Source organism: Adiantum capillus-veneris, chromosome 16 (assembly GCF_014529385.1).
Source record: "Adiantum capillus-veneris isolate H3 chromosome 16, ASM1452938v2, whole genome shotgun sequence".
Classification (NCBI taxonomy): domain Eukaryota; kingdom Viridiplantae; phylum Streptophyta; class Polypodiopsida; order Polypodiales; family Pteridaceae; genus Adiantum; species Adiantum capillus-veneris.
In genome coordinates this window covers 43,783,446-43,798,782 of record NC_140946.1, presented here as the reverse complement: position 1 = coordinate 43,798,782, position 15,337 = coordinate 43,783,446, and the positions used below count along the sequence as shown (strand labels likewise).

The window sequence follows — 15,337 nt, the reverse complement described above, 5'->3', positions numbered from 1 at the left end:
ATGCTCGCGTCTACGAGGGCGACCTCGACATCGACGGAGGCTGCATCAGAGGCTCAGGACTATTCTAGCACGATTTGGGAGATGCCCAATATGACCATTTACAGAGGCAGACATTGACAAGGCTTTTCAGCGACTGATGCAATACTATCTCGGACAACGCCCGATGCCCGGCAATCCTCGAGCATTGATGAGGACGATGATGATTTTAGTGTGACGATTTTAGCCTTTTAGTTTAGTCTTTTAGTCTTTCACTTTACTTCATTTTTTTTTTGTAACCAAACATTGGATTAGATCCACAAGGATTGTACCAGTTTGGTCTCATAGTTCATTTTGGCCTTTTGAAGACGTTTAATATAACATTTCATCTCTCTCTCTCTCTCTCTCTCTCTCTCTCTCTCTCTCTCTCTCTCTCTCTCTCTAATAAGAAGAGGAAAATGGTATAACCTTTCTATCACCCAAGTGTGGTAGATTGGTTATGCCATTTCCCTCTTGAATAACAAGTCTTGAGCTCAACTCTCCTCGTTAAGGGCTTTTGGAAGAGTTTCCTACTACGTTAAAATTCTCTTCTTCTCTCTCTCTCTCTCTCTCTCTCTCTCTCTCTCTCTCTCTCAGCATCAGAGGCATATCTCCACAGCCAGCCTACACGCAAACGATCTGGGAGCATGCCTTAGAACAATTGGTATGATGAGGAGTGTAGAGAGATGAGGATCAGATCACAGAGAGAGGTGCTCACGGGTACTACTACACATAGACAGTCATGTATTATCTTCCGCCGCCTAGTGTGACGAAAGAAGAGGGCTTACCTATCTCAGTTAGAGCGTGATCTGTATCAGCTGTTTATGAGTCAGGACTGTATCAGCTGTTTTTGAGTCAGGACTCTAGTGAGGCATGGAGGCTTTTCAATGAGCACTCTCCACCGCCAGCTATCACTTCCACAGAGACATGGGGGGAATATGCTACATCTCTCTATACAGCATCGGGGCAGCCACCTTTGCCTGACCCTCCAGAGGCATGCCCAGAAACATGTACTTTCTTTACTGCTGAGAGGGTAAGGAAAGCCATTGACAAGATGAAGACAGGAAGAGCACAGGATCATGATGGTCTGATAGCAAAGCACTTTATCCATGCTAGAGATATGCTTGCAGAGCCTCTTGCTATGATGTTTAATAGAGCCATGTATGAGGGTTTCCGTGAGACTTGGAGTATGTCCACTATTGTGCCTATCTTCAAGTCGGGAAATCCTATGCTTCCCGGGAATTACCGAACCATCATGGTTGGTCACACTCTGGCTAGGCTATATGCATCAATTCTTGAGCATGAGCTAAGTGGATGGGCAGAGAGAGAGAGGGCATAGGGGCAGCAGGACAGGCCGGGTTCAAGAGAGGTTTCTCCACTCTTGACCATATTTTGACACTCAGAGCCATTATTGAGGAGGGTAGACACCATGGCAAGAGGATATATTGTAGCTTTGTGGATTTCCGCAAAGCCTTTGATACAGTGCCACGAGCCAGACTCATACACAGATTGCAAGACATGGGGGTGTCCACAAAGCTGATCTGGGGATCTTAGCTTTATACAAGACAGTGGTAGGACAGGTACGCATTACTCAGGGCATGTCCGACATGGTTCACTCCACCATTGGGGTGAAGCAGGGTTGTCCCCTATCTCCGACTCTCTTTGGGATATATGTAGATGAGTTTTCAGATTATGTACATAAAGAGGGTGATAGAGGTGCTTAGCTTGCAGGGACATGGATTCCGTTGCTATTATATGCTGATGATATTGTGCTGATCTCCGATTCTCCAGAAGGGATGCATCGTGATTTGGATGCATGGGACAATGGATTGTCTGTGAACCTTGGTCAAGGTAATGGTGTTTAACACTACGGCGCAGTGGGTAAGGAGGTCTGCCCCCACTTTTACATATGGTCGAGAGACTGTGGAGTATGCATATACATACACTTATCTTGGGGCGGTTTTTAGTGGTCCAGTATTTTCCCTGAGGCATGCAGTAGATACGCAATTGACCAGAGCCTATGTAGCATTGGGGAGACTTGAGAGGATATGTTTGCAGGTTCAATTCCAGGAACCTCGGACAAATCTTTGGCTCTTTGACACTTTGGTCACTTTGGCCATGCTGTACGGAGTGGAGATATGGGGCCCCTTAGTTGATCATCATAGCAGACCTGGCAGTCTTGATGGATGGAGATGTATGGAGAAGCCCTTGGTGTCTTTCTTGGATAATTAGAGCCTAGGCCTCAGTACCACATGACATTGTTAGGGCAGAGCTCGCTGCTCCTCCATTGGTAGTGGAGGCACTCACTCGATCAGTTTCATTTATGCATAACACTTGGGCTCTCCCTAGAGACAGATATACTCGATTAGCACTAGAGTCTTCGCGACAGCTGGCATTGCAGGGAGATAGATCATGTTGGTATGCAGAGATGGCATCTTGGTTTCAATTACATGGCTTTAGTATGGACCGGCTACCCCCATTTCAGTATTCTCTGGATGCACCCTCCATCCCCCTCACAAGGGCAGAGATTACCAGGCTCATCAGACAAGACTTGATTCAGTTGGATACGAAGAGGACATGGATACAACCTACACATGAGCTAGGTACAAAGATGACTTTCTATAGAGAGCATCTGCTGCAACTCACGGAGGATGGTTTTGTGATCAGACAAGGATACATGGATACTCATCTATCCCACAGGATACGATGTGCTATTGGTCAGATACACACATCCTCACATTAGCTAGAGATCGAGACAGGCAGATTTAGAGGAGTACCCGTTGAGTCCAGATTTGTCAGGTGTGCCAAATAGAGCAAGACAGAGCTACATTACATGTGTCACTACCCAATATACTATGAGATATGAGGCCGCTTTCACTGTCTATTCAGAGAGGGTTTTGGGCCACTTTCTAGAGTCATGAGATATCAGGATCAGAGATGCCTCGGATTATACTTACTAGAGATTCGCAAACACAAAGAGGACCTCTTGAAGAGGGGCACAATGAGAGAGATCCAGAGATAGCGGAAGATCACAGATTTCTTTCAGTCACAGATAGAGGAGTTCGAGCAATCCCCACAGCATAACAACACCAGAGGCATCAGAGGCATATTGCTTGATCGGGCGATAGAGTTGGGGCCCGTCGCCCGCGGATGAGAGGAGTTCGAGCAATCCCCACAACATAACAACACTAGAGGCATCAGAGGCATATTGCTTGATCGGGCGATAGAGTTGGGGCCCGTCGCCCACGGATGAGAGGGCCCTCTCGATATCGACGCAGATTGTGACAGAGGATCCATACCATACTGGCGTGACATAGGAGCCGTCCCGGATACTGATTTATATGTATATGATGCCTCGACTGTGACAGAGCTCCATTGTATCAGCTCACCCTTTGTCTTCCCTTTGTATCAGCTTTCACCCCACCCCTACCCACTATTTTCTTTTCAGTTCTTTGTACTTTTTGTACCCAGACCTGGTATTAGATTCACCACATGTAACCTTTTGGTCTCATAGGTCATTTTGGCCTTTTGAAGACGTTAATATTACATTTCATTTCATTCTCTCTCTCTCTGGTGCTTTCTCCCCTTGGTCTCTACGCTTCTGCATCATCAACTTTGACATGGTATTAGAGCTTTGTGCTTGGTGATAGCAAGGGAGGGGAACCGACACAGAGAAATGTAATCAGAGAAGGGCATGCGTGGGAAAGGAGTGGTGGCGACAAGGAAGGCTCATTGGCTTGCTCTTGGCGTTTTCCGTTGCAATAGCATTTTGTTGCATCTTCTGTTACCATATACATGTGATAGTGATGTGTGTGAACACACTTAGACCACTGGGACATTTTTCCCCTCACTAGGAGGTTTTTTCCCCGTGCATTGTATATACGCCCGTCACTCTAGGGCTATCTTATCTTTCCATTGTGCACTAAGTAATACTACTCTCTGTTGTGTGCCTTGAGCTTCTTTGTCTTTTCCAAGCTGTATGTGTTTCCCTGCAACCCTATTTTCAACAATTGGTATCAGAGTAGGTTGCATCCTCCCGGGCTTGGTCGCCAGCATCACAAGTACACACCCGCTCTCTTTCCCAGATTTCGGTGAGCTTTGGTAAGCAGCGTCAACATTTCCGCCCAGATTTTACATTTGGGCTCATTTCGGCCTCTGTTTCCACTAAGGCAATACTGTGCAAACAAATTCAACCTTTTGTGCAAAATTTTTGTCAGCACTGTTTTGTCTATAATAGGTCCCTTCCAGTCTTCTTCGGGTTCTGATATATAGCACGCGTTAGTCTTGATTTGTTTCTCCTCTTTTTGGGTAGCTTTCACATCAGGTGCAGGTGTTCACCATGGCTGAAAACAACACAGATGTGTTCAAAATGTTTGCTGTTGAGGATAGATTGGATGGGGACAATTGCCCAATGTGGGCCTACATGATGCAACATGTTCTTGTGTCAAAGGGCGTTTGGAATCTTGTGCAGGGCATTGATGTACGTTCTGGTTCTGTGGATACAGGTGATGTTGAGGATGTTGCAGGTTTTGGTGGTAGGATTGTTGCTGCTAGAGGTTTTGCCTACGGCGGAGCAGGCTCGTTGGGATGTTAGTGATGCGCAGGCTCATGCATTAATTACGTTATCTATGAAGCGCACTATTACTCCTCACATTCGTTCAACTAAATCTGCAAAAGAGGCTTGGGATATTCTAACTGGCTTTATGCAAGTCGCAATGAGGCTAAAATTGCATAGCAGTGTACATTGTTGGAGTCGAAGATTATTCATGAGGAAGATGAAATGGACACTTTCCTTGCTGGTATCAAGGATACTAATGAGCAACATATTTTTGCAGGCAAAGTCATTTCTGACAGTTCCCTTGTGCAGACTGTTCTTGATACTTTACTAGATTCTTACTAGACTTTTGCTAGTACTTGGAGACTTATGACCCAAGGAAATCCAAAAGTTGTCAAGCTTGATGCATTATTCACATTGTTGTTGCAAGAGTCGCTTTCAAGAAAGAACAGGGCTAAGCAACATGCAATTGAACAAGCTTTTGTTGCTGCTCAAAGGAAAAGTGGTCATTTAGAATTATTTTTCTGTCAGATAAAGCCAACTTAGCAATGGGGGGGGAGGGGGGGAAAATGAGAGCTGATACAGTCATGCAATGGGTGGGCTGACACAATGACTAATATTAAGGTGGTACAAGAGGAGATCCCTCATTGGTTGCTGGAGAATCTCGTCAATATCCTCCATAGTCAGTACTCTGACTCGGCGCTTCGCATGTCGAGCTAGGGTGATCCGGATCCTCTGCTGCAACCTCCTCCAATAGTGTGAAGCCCCCCATGCTCGTGGCCGTCTGGATCTCCCTGGCTCGATTGCCCGATCGATCAACGTACCTTTTGGTGTGGGTGTGATCTGAAGCTGAGCTCTGCTGTGGTGAGTACTCCTCTGGCTGCTCATTGTCTGGTGTAAAGAAACCTGTGATCTGCCCCTGAGACTGGCTCTCCCCTTATGTCCTCAGCAAGCTCTCCCTGTGTCTTCTCAGCTCGAGTAAAAACAGGCATAGTAATCTCTGGTCTAAGTATCTCATGAATCTAGAAAAGGGTCCGAAACCCTCTCTGTACAAGTAGTGAAAATGGCCACGGATCTCATAGTACACCGGGCAGTGGCATATGTAGTGCAACTCTGTCTTTGGCTCAATATGACATAAATGACATATCCTGGCCTCTGCTGGTACTCCTCGAAATCTACTAGTCTCGATCTGAAGCCGATGCGAGGATGTGCGTATTTGGTCAATAGCACACAGTATCCCATGAGATAAATGTGCATCCATGTATCCAGGCCTAGTCACAAAACCGTCCTTCATGAGTTGGAGAAGATGCTCTCTATAGAATCCATCTTGTGCCCAACTCGTGTATGGGCTGTATCCATGAGAGAGAGCATTGCGAGTACTCACCAAATCTGGATACACTTGGTATGCAAGCCTTCAATTCAAAGGCGTTGCTCCGCTAAAAACAGACACAAAACAGCTTCCAAAAACCTGTAGCTCACATGTGGGTTATTCCTCAAAAAGCATCCACGTTATTCTCAAGTCCACATGGCTGCCCGCATTATCATCTTCCGTAGCCATTGCCACATCATCAAATTGTCGTACCATATGGATTGCCACATCGTCCCTACGTCGCGACATCAGCATGGGTTCATAGAGCGATTGTACTCACTTCTCATCAATAAAGATAAATAAAAACTGCAAGGGGCGCCTGTTTAAAGGGCAGTGCTTATGAGAGGGATTCTGCCCCTTTGGTGTCTCGTGTAAGTGTCTTCTCTACAGTTGTTTCCAGTTCTTGTGTGATTTTGAAGTCAGTGATGTTCTACAATGCTTGTGTTTTCAATAGCAATTGGTTTTACTCTCTACCTCCTCTATGCTTAGTATGTAGAAATTCTTTTTTCTAGAAGTGTGAGCGGCTCTACCCACCTCTATTTGAAGGTGGTGTAAAGATGGTTTGAGCTAGCCAATGGCCACCATAGCACTCATTGGATAAGAATTCCTCCATACAGCTGGGTCTCTGGAGAAATCTGTCCTCCTAGATGCTGATAAACTGTTCTCTGTAGTATAGCAACTTCGGTGGTAGAGGCTGGTTAGATGAGATCTACGTCTCGTGTTTAGAGCCGCCAAAGTTCGTGTCAAACTTTCTTCGTTCGTTGTCTGAGAGTATCCCTGTCATTGAGGGTGGTGGCAGATGGTCCATGTAGATTCCTTGCTGTGTGAACATTTAGTCATATGTGCATACAGTGATCCTCTATCTCTTACCTCAGTGAGCTCTCTAGACATGATAATGTCATGTGGCAAAAAGGTTTTTCTGCGTATCATTCGCGACATCATAATAATTCCGCTCAATGAGCATACATTAGTACCGGAGTGACCAATGTATTGAATAGCCATTCCTTTGTCTGGGGCTTCTGAAAATGCGCTTGATGGTACTGTCTCTCTAGCATAGCTAGAACTACATATCCTCGTGTCAGTCTAGCTCTAGCTACTGATCCCATAGTAAAGGATACCTTTCGGTGAGGGTTAAAATAGCCTTGTTTTTCCCAAGGCTTGATGTAAGGTCCCTCTATATGTAGAAATCAAAGTGCTTCGAGGAGTCCCTTTGAAGACTTAAAGACCAATATGATTTCATCAGCATATAGCATAATATGAATCGGTGTATCTGATAATTTGACCACCCCCACCTTCATGAACGGCAAATCAGCCACCTCGTCGATGTAGAGCCCAAACAATGAAGGAGAGCATGAGTGAAGCGGGGATGTGTGGAACTATGGACTGGGTTTATGCAATGGTGGGGGTTGGGCTTAGGGGGTGGGGGGAGGGGTGAGAAAGGGCTAGGGAAGGCAGCTGTAAGGGAGCCAAGATGATGGAAGCGGGGAGGGGAAGCGGATAGGAGGTGGTATGGAGAGGGAGTTGTTGGGTTGATAGGAGCTCAGTAATATTTCCTTTTATGTCTCTTATTACCTTTTCTTTCTTTTTTTGGGGGTGGGGGGGGGGGGGGGATTTGGTACCAGCCGGGCACATGCATGTGTGGAGTCTAGCAAAATGTAAGGTCAAAGCATAAGAAAGTTAACATGAACATTTGTCCTTGATGTTTAGATCTTTAGTGCTTCTAGTATTTTTGCTCTTGCTTGACAAATGCTAGCCTTTATCATGGCTGAGTATGCCCATCACCTCCGGAGGGTGATATGAACTCAGTTCGTTGGTTTTATAGATAGAGTAAGTTCAAAGAATGAATGACCTATATACAGACCTGCACTCTATACAAACCTGCACCTACTCTTGGGCACTAAAGACTTGAGTAGGGATGACATAGTTGTTGTCCAAGCTATGCATGATAAAGGTGATAATCTTATTCTTTGTGTTTAGACAAGCATCAAAGTTGAGGTCGCGTATTGTCAAGTTTGGATCTTTGTACTCCTTTGGTTATTTTCAGCCTCTTTTTGTAGGTTTGTAGTAGTATTCATTCCTAGTATTTAGCTTTCATTAGGATTCAAGAATTTGTTTCCTTTAGAAGTTGTTGTGTGAAGTCTGATTTCTAGGATTAAGTCTTTGAGATGTCTTATGCTTGTTTTGTTTAAAGTTGAGTACTTGTTTCAAGTTTTAGTCAAGTTGCTTGAACTAATTTTGCTTGTGCCTTTTTTAAAACCATTTTCAAGTAAATAATGGTTTGTTTTATCTAGTTTTCTTTAGTAGCAAATAAAGTGATTTTTTTTCTTCTTGTTTTCTTGTGTCTCTTGCTTTTGTAGTATGGTGAGTGTTTTATCTTGTCTTATAATTCGTGAGTTTAGACTATTCTGAACTTATGAAGGTATATGTCTTGATAAAAGTATGAGCTTCTCACTATTGAGTGCTTGCAGCTGAATTTCAAGATAAAGTGCTTTTGGGAATGTTTTGATGTTTAGGTGAGGAGTCGTGTAAAAAGTTCTTGATAATAATGAAAGTAAAATATTCAAGGAAATGTTTGCAATCAATGGTGGTTTTTTTGTGTACCTAAAGGTGGTGAACAATGGTGGAGTTGAGGCCTTATTGCTTGACACCATTGCCAGAATTGTCAGCAAGAAATACAAAAACAGGGTGGCACAGGTACTTTGTAACTATCTTTTGTAAAAATTGAAACGGAAAAATTGATGCCATTTTGTTCAGCGAATTGATGTACACAAAGGCCTTTTAAGATCTTGTGAAGTGAATGTTTAGGTAGTCATTCCCACTAGCTATGCAGGCCATCGGCACATTGCTCGACTCCATTTGGCGATGCTTTTCTTGCAGTTGTTCCAGGTTCTTACCCCTAGCTGCTGCCAGCTTCCATTGCTTGGCCAATTCTTGGGCTCCCTGAGCTGCTTCTTACACATTTTATGCCAGGATTTGGAGGCAGCGCGAGGGATTGCAAGTTTTGCCAAGCTCAACTCTCTCTCTCTCTCTCTCTCTCTCTCTCTCTCTCTCTCTCTCTCTCAGTAGCTCCAAGGCCACAACCAAGGGTTGAAAGGTTCTCCCCCTCACATAGAGCTTACGTCAGGTAGAATTTTGCCTCCGCTGAGGTCTTTTCCAGCCCCTCAAAATTTTCCCCAACTCCCTTATTCAGAAATATCCTAATGGCAAGCAGGAAGAGTTCTGGCAATTTCCTTCCAACAACCTCCAACCCACCACCAATCATTAAGCAATCAGCATGGGAACCCCATCCTTGAACTAGGTGGCCTCCCATGCCTTCTAGAGTTGTTAAAAAATCTGCTTTTCTTGCTTTTTCTCGGCTTCTTTTGCCTTTTCTCATCCTTTCTAGAGCTAGAGGACGACGAACTGCTGAAACTAGAAGAAGATGAAGAATCTTCTGGGCCATCTTTGAAACGAACACGCTTCTTGGATCTGCTTACCACCTCGAAAGTCAATCTGCGGCCCAAATAACTGGGGAAACCCACCAATTTCCTCCTCTTTCGAGAGTGATTTAAGCCTTTTCTCAAGTGGTTCATCTTCTTTTCAATAGCTTTGTCAAACTCTTTTTGCGAGTACAGTTTCCACTTTTCTGCACTTGGCTTTTCTTTCAGTTTTCTTACCTTCTTGAGAGGAGAATCGACGGCCTCTCACCATCTCAAGTGAATCTCATCAATCGGGTAATCCTTCATATGCTTCACATACTTCTGGTTTGTGGAGTGCTTGATCAATCCTTTTACGCATGTGTCGACTTGCAGTTGACGATTGTACTCCTCTCTGGCAAAATTTCCTGTCGGAAATTTGATTAATCTTCGTTGATTTCTTCAGTTCCCACAGTGGGTTTCAACTTTCTTTTCTTCATTTCTGTGCAGAGGGTGCCGTCGCTGTTGAGAACCCATGTGTGTTGCAGAAGGGATCACATCCACTGTAGAAGAAGAATCTTTTTTGACCTCTGATTTCTGTTACACGCTTGGACACTCCAAGCGAGAAATCGATAGCAATCGATAGCAACACACAAACAAAGACTGCAAAATTACTTAACTTTGAGAGAGAGAGAGAGAAATGAAATGAAATGTTATATTAACGTCCTCAAAAGGCCAAAGTGACCAAAGAGACCAGGAAGTTACAATGCGGTGTATGTGATACCAAGTCAGATTAACAAAATATTAACAAAATAAATCCAACTAGGGATAACAAGATATAAATACTGCGGAATCCTAAACTAAGCGGATAGGTGTGAAAGGCGAAAGGCGTGAGATGTGTGAACTGAGCTATACAATGTGTAGACAATTTGGGAGGGAAGTAGAGATCTATCTTCATAGAGATCCATCTTCATCTGCACTCTAGACGACGAAAAAGTATGGCTCAAATACTTTGCTGTAGCCTCCTTCGAAACTGTGTAGCTCCTCTTCTCCATCGGGGTCGTCTAGATCTCCCTAGCTCCAATGCTCGGTCAATGAGAATGCCAGTAGTGCGGGTAGACCTCTCCACTGTTGGTTGCTCCTCTGTTTGTTCTTCTGGGTGTACAATATCGAGTGTAAAGAAATCTGTGATTTGTCTATGGGGTTGTCTCTCTTCAGCTCTCCTGAGTAAAGTTTCTCTATGCCTGTGCAGCTCAAGTAGATACAGCCCAAGACATCTCTGATCCTCGTATCTCATGACCCTAGATAGAGGCCCAAAACCTTTCCTGAATAGAGAATGAAAACGGCCTCGTATCTCATAGTACACTATGCAGTGACATATGTAATGTACCTCTGTCTCTGGCTCTAGATGGCATAAGCGGCATATCCTGCTATCTGCTGGTGTCCCTCTGAATCTGCCAGTCTCAATCTCGAGCTGATGAGTGGACGTTCGTATCTGGCCAATGGCACATCGCACACCATGAGGAAAGATGCCTGTCCATATAGCTAGGTCTAATCACAAACCCATCCCTCGTGAGGTGGAGAAAATGCTCTCTATAAAAAGCCATCTTTGTGCCGAACTCCTGTATCGGCTCTATCCATGTCCTCCTCGTGTCGAGCTGGATCAGATCCTGACGAATGAGTCTATTAATCTCTACCCGCGTCAAAGACCTCAAGGGTGCGTGTAGAGAGTATTGAAAAGGAGGCAACCTGTCCATGGTGAAACCATGTGTCTGAAACCATGATGCCATATGTGCATACCAGCATGATGTATCCCCATTAAGAGCTAATTGTTTGGAGGACTCTAGAGCCACCCTGACATATCTGTCTCTGGTAGTATCCCACAGACTGTGTACAAAGGAGACTGATCTAGTCAGCGCCTCAATCTCCATAGGGGGGGCAGCTAATTCCGCTCGAATGATACCATGTGGTACGGAAGCCTTGGCTCTAATCAGCCGAGAGATCATGGATACCAGGGGCTTCTCCATACGCCTCCAACCCTCCTGGCCTACAGAAGGTCCCCAAACCTACACCCCATATAACATAGTAGAGGCAACCAGAGTATCAAAGAGCCATAACTTTGTCCTAGGTTCCTGGAACTGAACCTGCGAACACATCCTCTCCATTCCTTCCAGAGCCGCACCAGCTCTAGTTAGTCTAGTCTTTGCTGCTCTTCTCAAGGAAAATCTTGGCCCAGTAAAGACTACCCCCAGGTAAGTGTATGCATCTGTATACTCCACAATCTCCTGACCATATTTGAAAGTGGGTATTGATCTCCTGACCCATTGCGGTGTGGTGTTAAACACCATAACCTCGGTTTTACCTAGGTTTACACACAATCCACTATCCTCTGCAAAATTGCGTAGTGCATCCAACTGTCGTTGCATACCTTCTGGTGAGTCAAATATCAGCACAATATCATCAACATATAGCAACAATGGGATCCACGTCCCTGCCAGCTGTGCACCTCTGTCACCCTCTCTATCGATGTAATCAGACACCTCATCAACATACATACCAAATAGAGTAGGAGACAATGGGAACATAGTAACAGGGGATGCCCGTTTTCGGGCTTCCCGTCCCCACTTTTCCGTCCCCACTTGCCGTCCCGCTCTCTTTTTTACACTAAAAATCCATTTCAGCCCCGTCCCTTGTCCCCCGTTCCCCCGTCCCGGAATGCGTCCCTTGTGACTATGAATGGGAAGCCCTGTTTCACTCCAATGGTAGAGTGAACTAAATCAGATACCCCTTCCGGAGTGCGTACCCGTCCCATCACTGATCTGTACAAAGCCATAATCCCCCAAATCACCTCTATGGGCACCCCCATCTCCTGTAGTCTGCGCATCAATCGAGCTCGTGGTACCATGTCAAATGATTTACGAAAGTCCACAAAGCTACAATATATCCATCTCCCATGTGCTCTGCCCTCCTCAATGATGGCCCTGAGTGTCAGAATATGATCAAGAGTGGAGAAACCCCTCCTGAAGCCGTCTTGACCCTTTGCTCGTACCCCCTCGCCCTCTGCCCAATTACTCAAGTATTGCTCCAGGATAGATCGTTACAACCATGCCAATGTGTGTCCAACCATGATAGTGCGGTAGTTCCCAGGCTCTGTAGGGTCACCAGCCTTGAAGATGGGCACAATATTAGACAATCTCCAAGTCTCAGGTAATCCCTCACACATGGCACGATTGAACAACACTGCGAGAACCTCCATCAGCATATCCCTGGCATGTATAAAGTGCTCCGATACTAGACCGTCATGATCATATGCCTTCCCGGTCTTCATTCTGTCGATGGCCCTTTGTACCATCTCAGGTGTAAAGAAAGTGCTCGTAGCTGGGCAAGGCTTGGTAGGGTCTGGAAGGGGTTCCTGTCCAGGAACTGTATATAATGATGTCGCATATTGGCCCCACACCTCAGGTGAAGTAATCACTGGGGGAGGGGAGTGCTCATGAAAGAGACGCCATGCCTCTCCTGAGTCCCTACTCAAGAACATCTGATACAAGTCTCGCTCCATTTGGGCTAGGTAAGCTCGCTTCTTCCGTCGCACAAGGCGTCGGAAAGCAATCCGAGACTGTCTGTAAGTGATGACTCCTAAAAGAAGATCCCTCTGAAGCTGGTCTCTCATCTCTCTGCACTCTTCATCATACCAACTATTTTGGGGCATGCTCCCAGAATGTCGTCTCTTGCCCGGCTGAGTGTGGGTATGCCACTGATGCAACCCCATGCAATGTCTCAGTCAGTAGCGTGGTGCACTCCTCCACTGAGAGGCCTGTACCATTTGTGCCCGTTGTGCCTTCCAATAGACGGTCCCAGATCTCCTCTGAATAAACGAAATCAGTCTCTGGAGTAAATGTATAGCGGGTGTGTGACCTGCCTCCTGATGTCTGGGTTGTACTATACTGAAATTTAACAGATAGTGTCAAGAGAGCATGATCTACTGCTATGCTCACTGGCCTGGCTCCCACTGTGAAATCCTGAATGCAGGGGATAAAGCTCGGTTGTGTCAAAACATAATCCACTGTACTAGCCCCATGTCTATGTGGAAAGCATGTGAAACTGGCTGCTCCAGGAAATCGCTGTAAGCCATTAAGTATGGCTAATCCATGTGTAGTCGTCATTTCCATGAGGTATCTCCCATACTCCGTTTGCTCTCTGTCATCTGAGCATCTGTCAAGTCCCAACTCACCCACATCCAGCTCTCTAAGCATCTCATCTGAAGTGTCGTAGAAGACCGTCTGCGAGTTGCCCGTTCGGGCATTGAAGTCCCCTAGGAGAATGATATCACCATCCCTAGAAAACTCCCAAATGTCATAATCTAGGATAGAGAAAGGCGCCTGCCCTCTGGATGCGGCATACATTGATGTACTGGGAGGAAAGTAACATATGGCAATATATAGGAATCGACCTGTGTCAGGTCTCAGTCTCACCCACATATATCTAGCATGATCATCTCTTCGTACAATATGCAGTAATGGTTGTAGTTCCTCTCTGAATAGCACTGCTACTCCTCCTGAACCTCTACTCCCGTGCTCAGATCTCGCATTTGTCCTATGAGTTGTTTCCCATCTGTATCCCACCACATGTGGCATTACCTGTCCAGGGGCCTGATGAGTCTCTAAGAAGAACACAATATCCTTGTCTTTGAAACTCTCCTCAAATGCACCCACGTCCAACCTCATAGACCCATTACAGTTCCAGGTAGCCATCTTCAGTGTGGTCCCATAGGTCTCGCACCGTCATGCAGTACGCCGCTCTAAAATCACCACCCGTCCATCTCTGTAGAAGGCTATCTTTCCCTTCTCCCTTGCCGCTGTAATCTCTGGCATTACCTCTCTCATATGTGCGAGCTGTGAGAGAGTCAGGTCATCACCGAGGAAAATACCTGTCTTTTTGAGAGTAGGCCTCTTCCTCAAGAATTCCTTCTTCTCTTCCAACGAGGGGAAGCGTAGTATGAGAGCTCTCCCCTTTGAAGACTCTCCCGTGCCATCACTTTTCTTACCTACCCTCCATGCCTTTGTGTGCAAAGGCTTTTCCATCCCCATCATGGATGTAAGGCTTGTGACCTCTTTCTCCACATTGTTTATGTCCTTTGAGACCTGTCACTCTCACATGCAGTGCTCGCATCCGCCTTCTTTGTTCCTCTTCTAGAGTCATGTTGATAAGCGTCGGTGTACAAGGAGTTACTTGACCTTTCCCTTTCTTGGCGACCTCAATCCATTTTTCAGCCTCGTCCGCCTTTTTCTGTGTCCATGTTATCATCTCCGCCCATGAAGATGTCTTTGCCACACTCAGTTTCTCTCCCTCTGTGATCATGCTTACCTGTTCCTTAATTTCCTTGATTTCATCTATTACCGAGGGTTGAAATTCGCCTTCCTCTAGTCCATTGCTTACTCTATCAGCAAGCTTCTGGTTAAGGGCTGAGACTTCTTTTTTGAGTACCCGTATCTCAGCGTTTGGGTTCTCCTGTTTGAGGGCTGAGACTTCTTCTTTGAGTGTCTGTATTTATGTGTTAAGAAGGCTCTCTTTCTCCTTCTTCCACTGTGCGCCCTCATTGAAGACCATCTGAAGGAGGTTGGCCTTCTCCTTCAACCATCCTTCCATCTCTGTTTTCCACTCCTTCATTTCCCTCTCCATCTGCGCCATCCGCTTATTCGTGAGCATGAAGGTTGCCTTTGCTCGCGGCTTGCAAACAGGTGAGACATTGGCGGCTTCCGTGTCCTGTGCAGGGTCTTCTTCAAGTGGATCCATTATGGTGAGGCCCAAAGAATCAGAGAGAGAGAGAGAGAGAGAGAGAGAGAGAGAGAGAGAGAGAGAGAGAGAGAGAGAGAGAGAGAGAGAGAGAGAGAGAGAGAGAGAGGTGCGAGGTGCGATAGATAGGTTGAGGAGAGGGGTGGGGGGAGGGGCGCGATAGGCTGAAGGGGGGGGGGGGGGGGGGGGCGGGCGATAGACAGATGGGGG

General features: G+C 45.8%; 1 protein-coding gene across 4 annotated transcripts in view; it reads left to right on the top strand.

Annotated features, from left to right (window-relative positions):
• The window catches only part of LOC147438931 (uncharacterized), a 107,329-nt gene that overhangs the window by 52,103 nt on the left and 39,889 nt on the right, over positions 1–15,337 (top strand). For all 4 annotated transcript variants that reach the window (XM_086484888.1, XM_086484887.1, XM_086484889.1 and 1 more), the window contains exon 3: positions 8,547–8,633. In XM_086484888.1, coding sequence (XP_086341014.1) covers positions 8,547–8,633 — 87 coding nt within the window. The remainder of the gene's footprint in view (positions 1–8,546; positions 8,634–15,337) is intronic.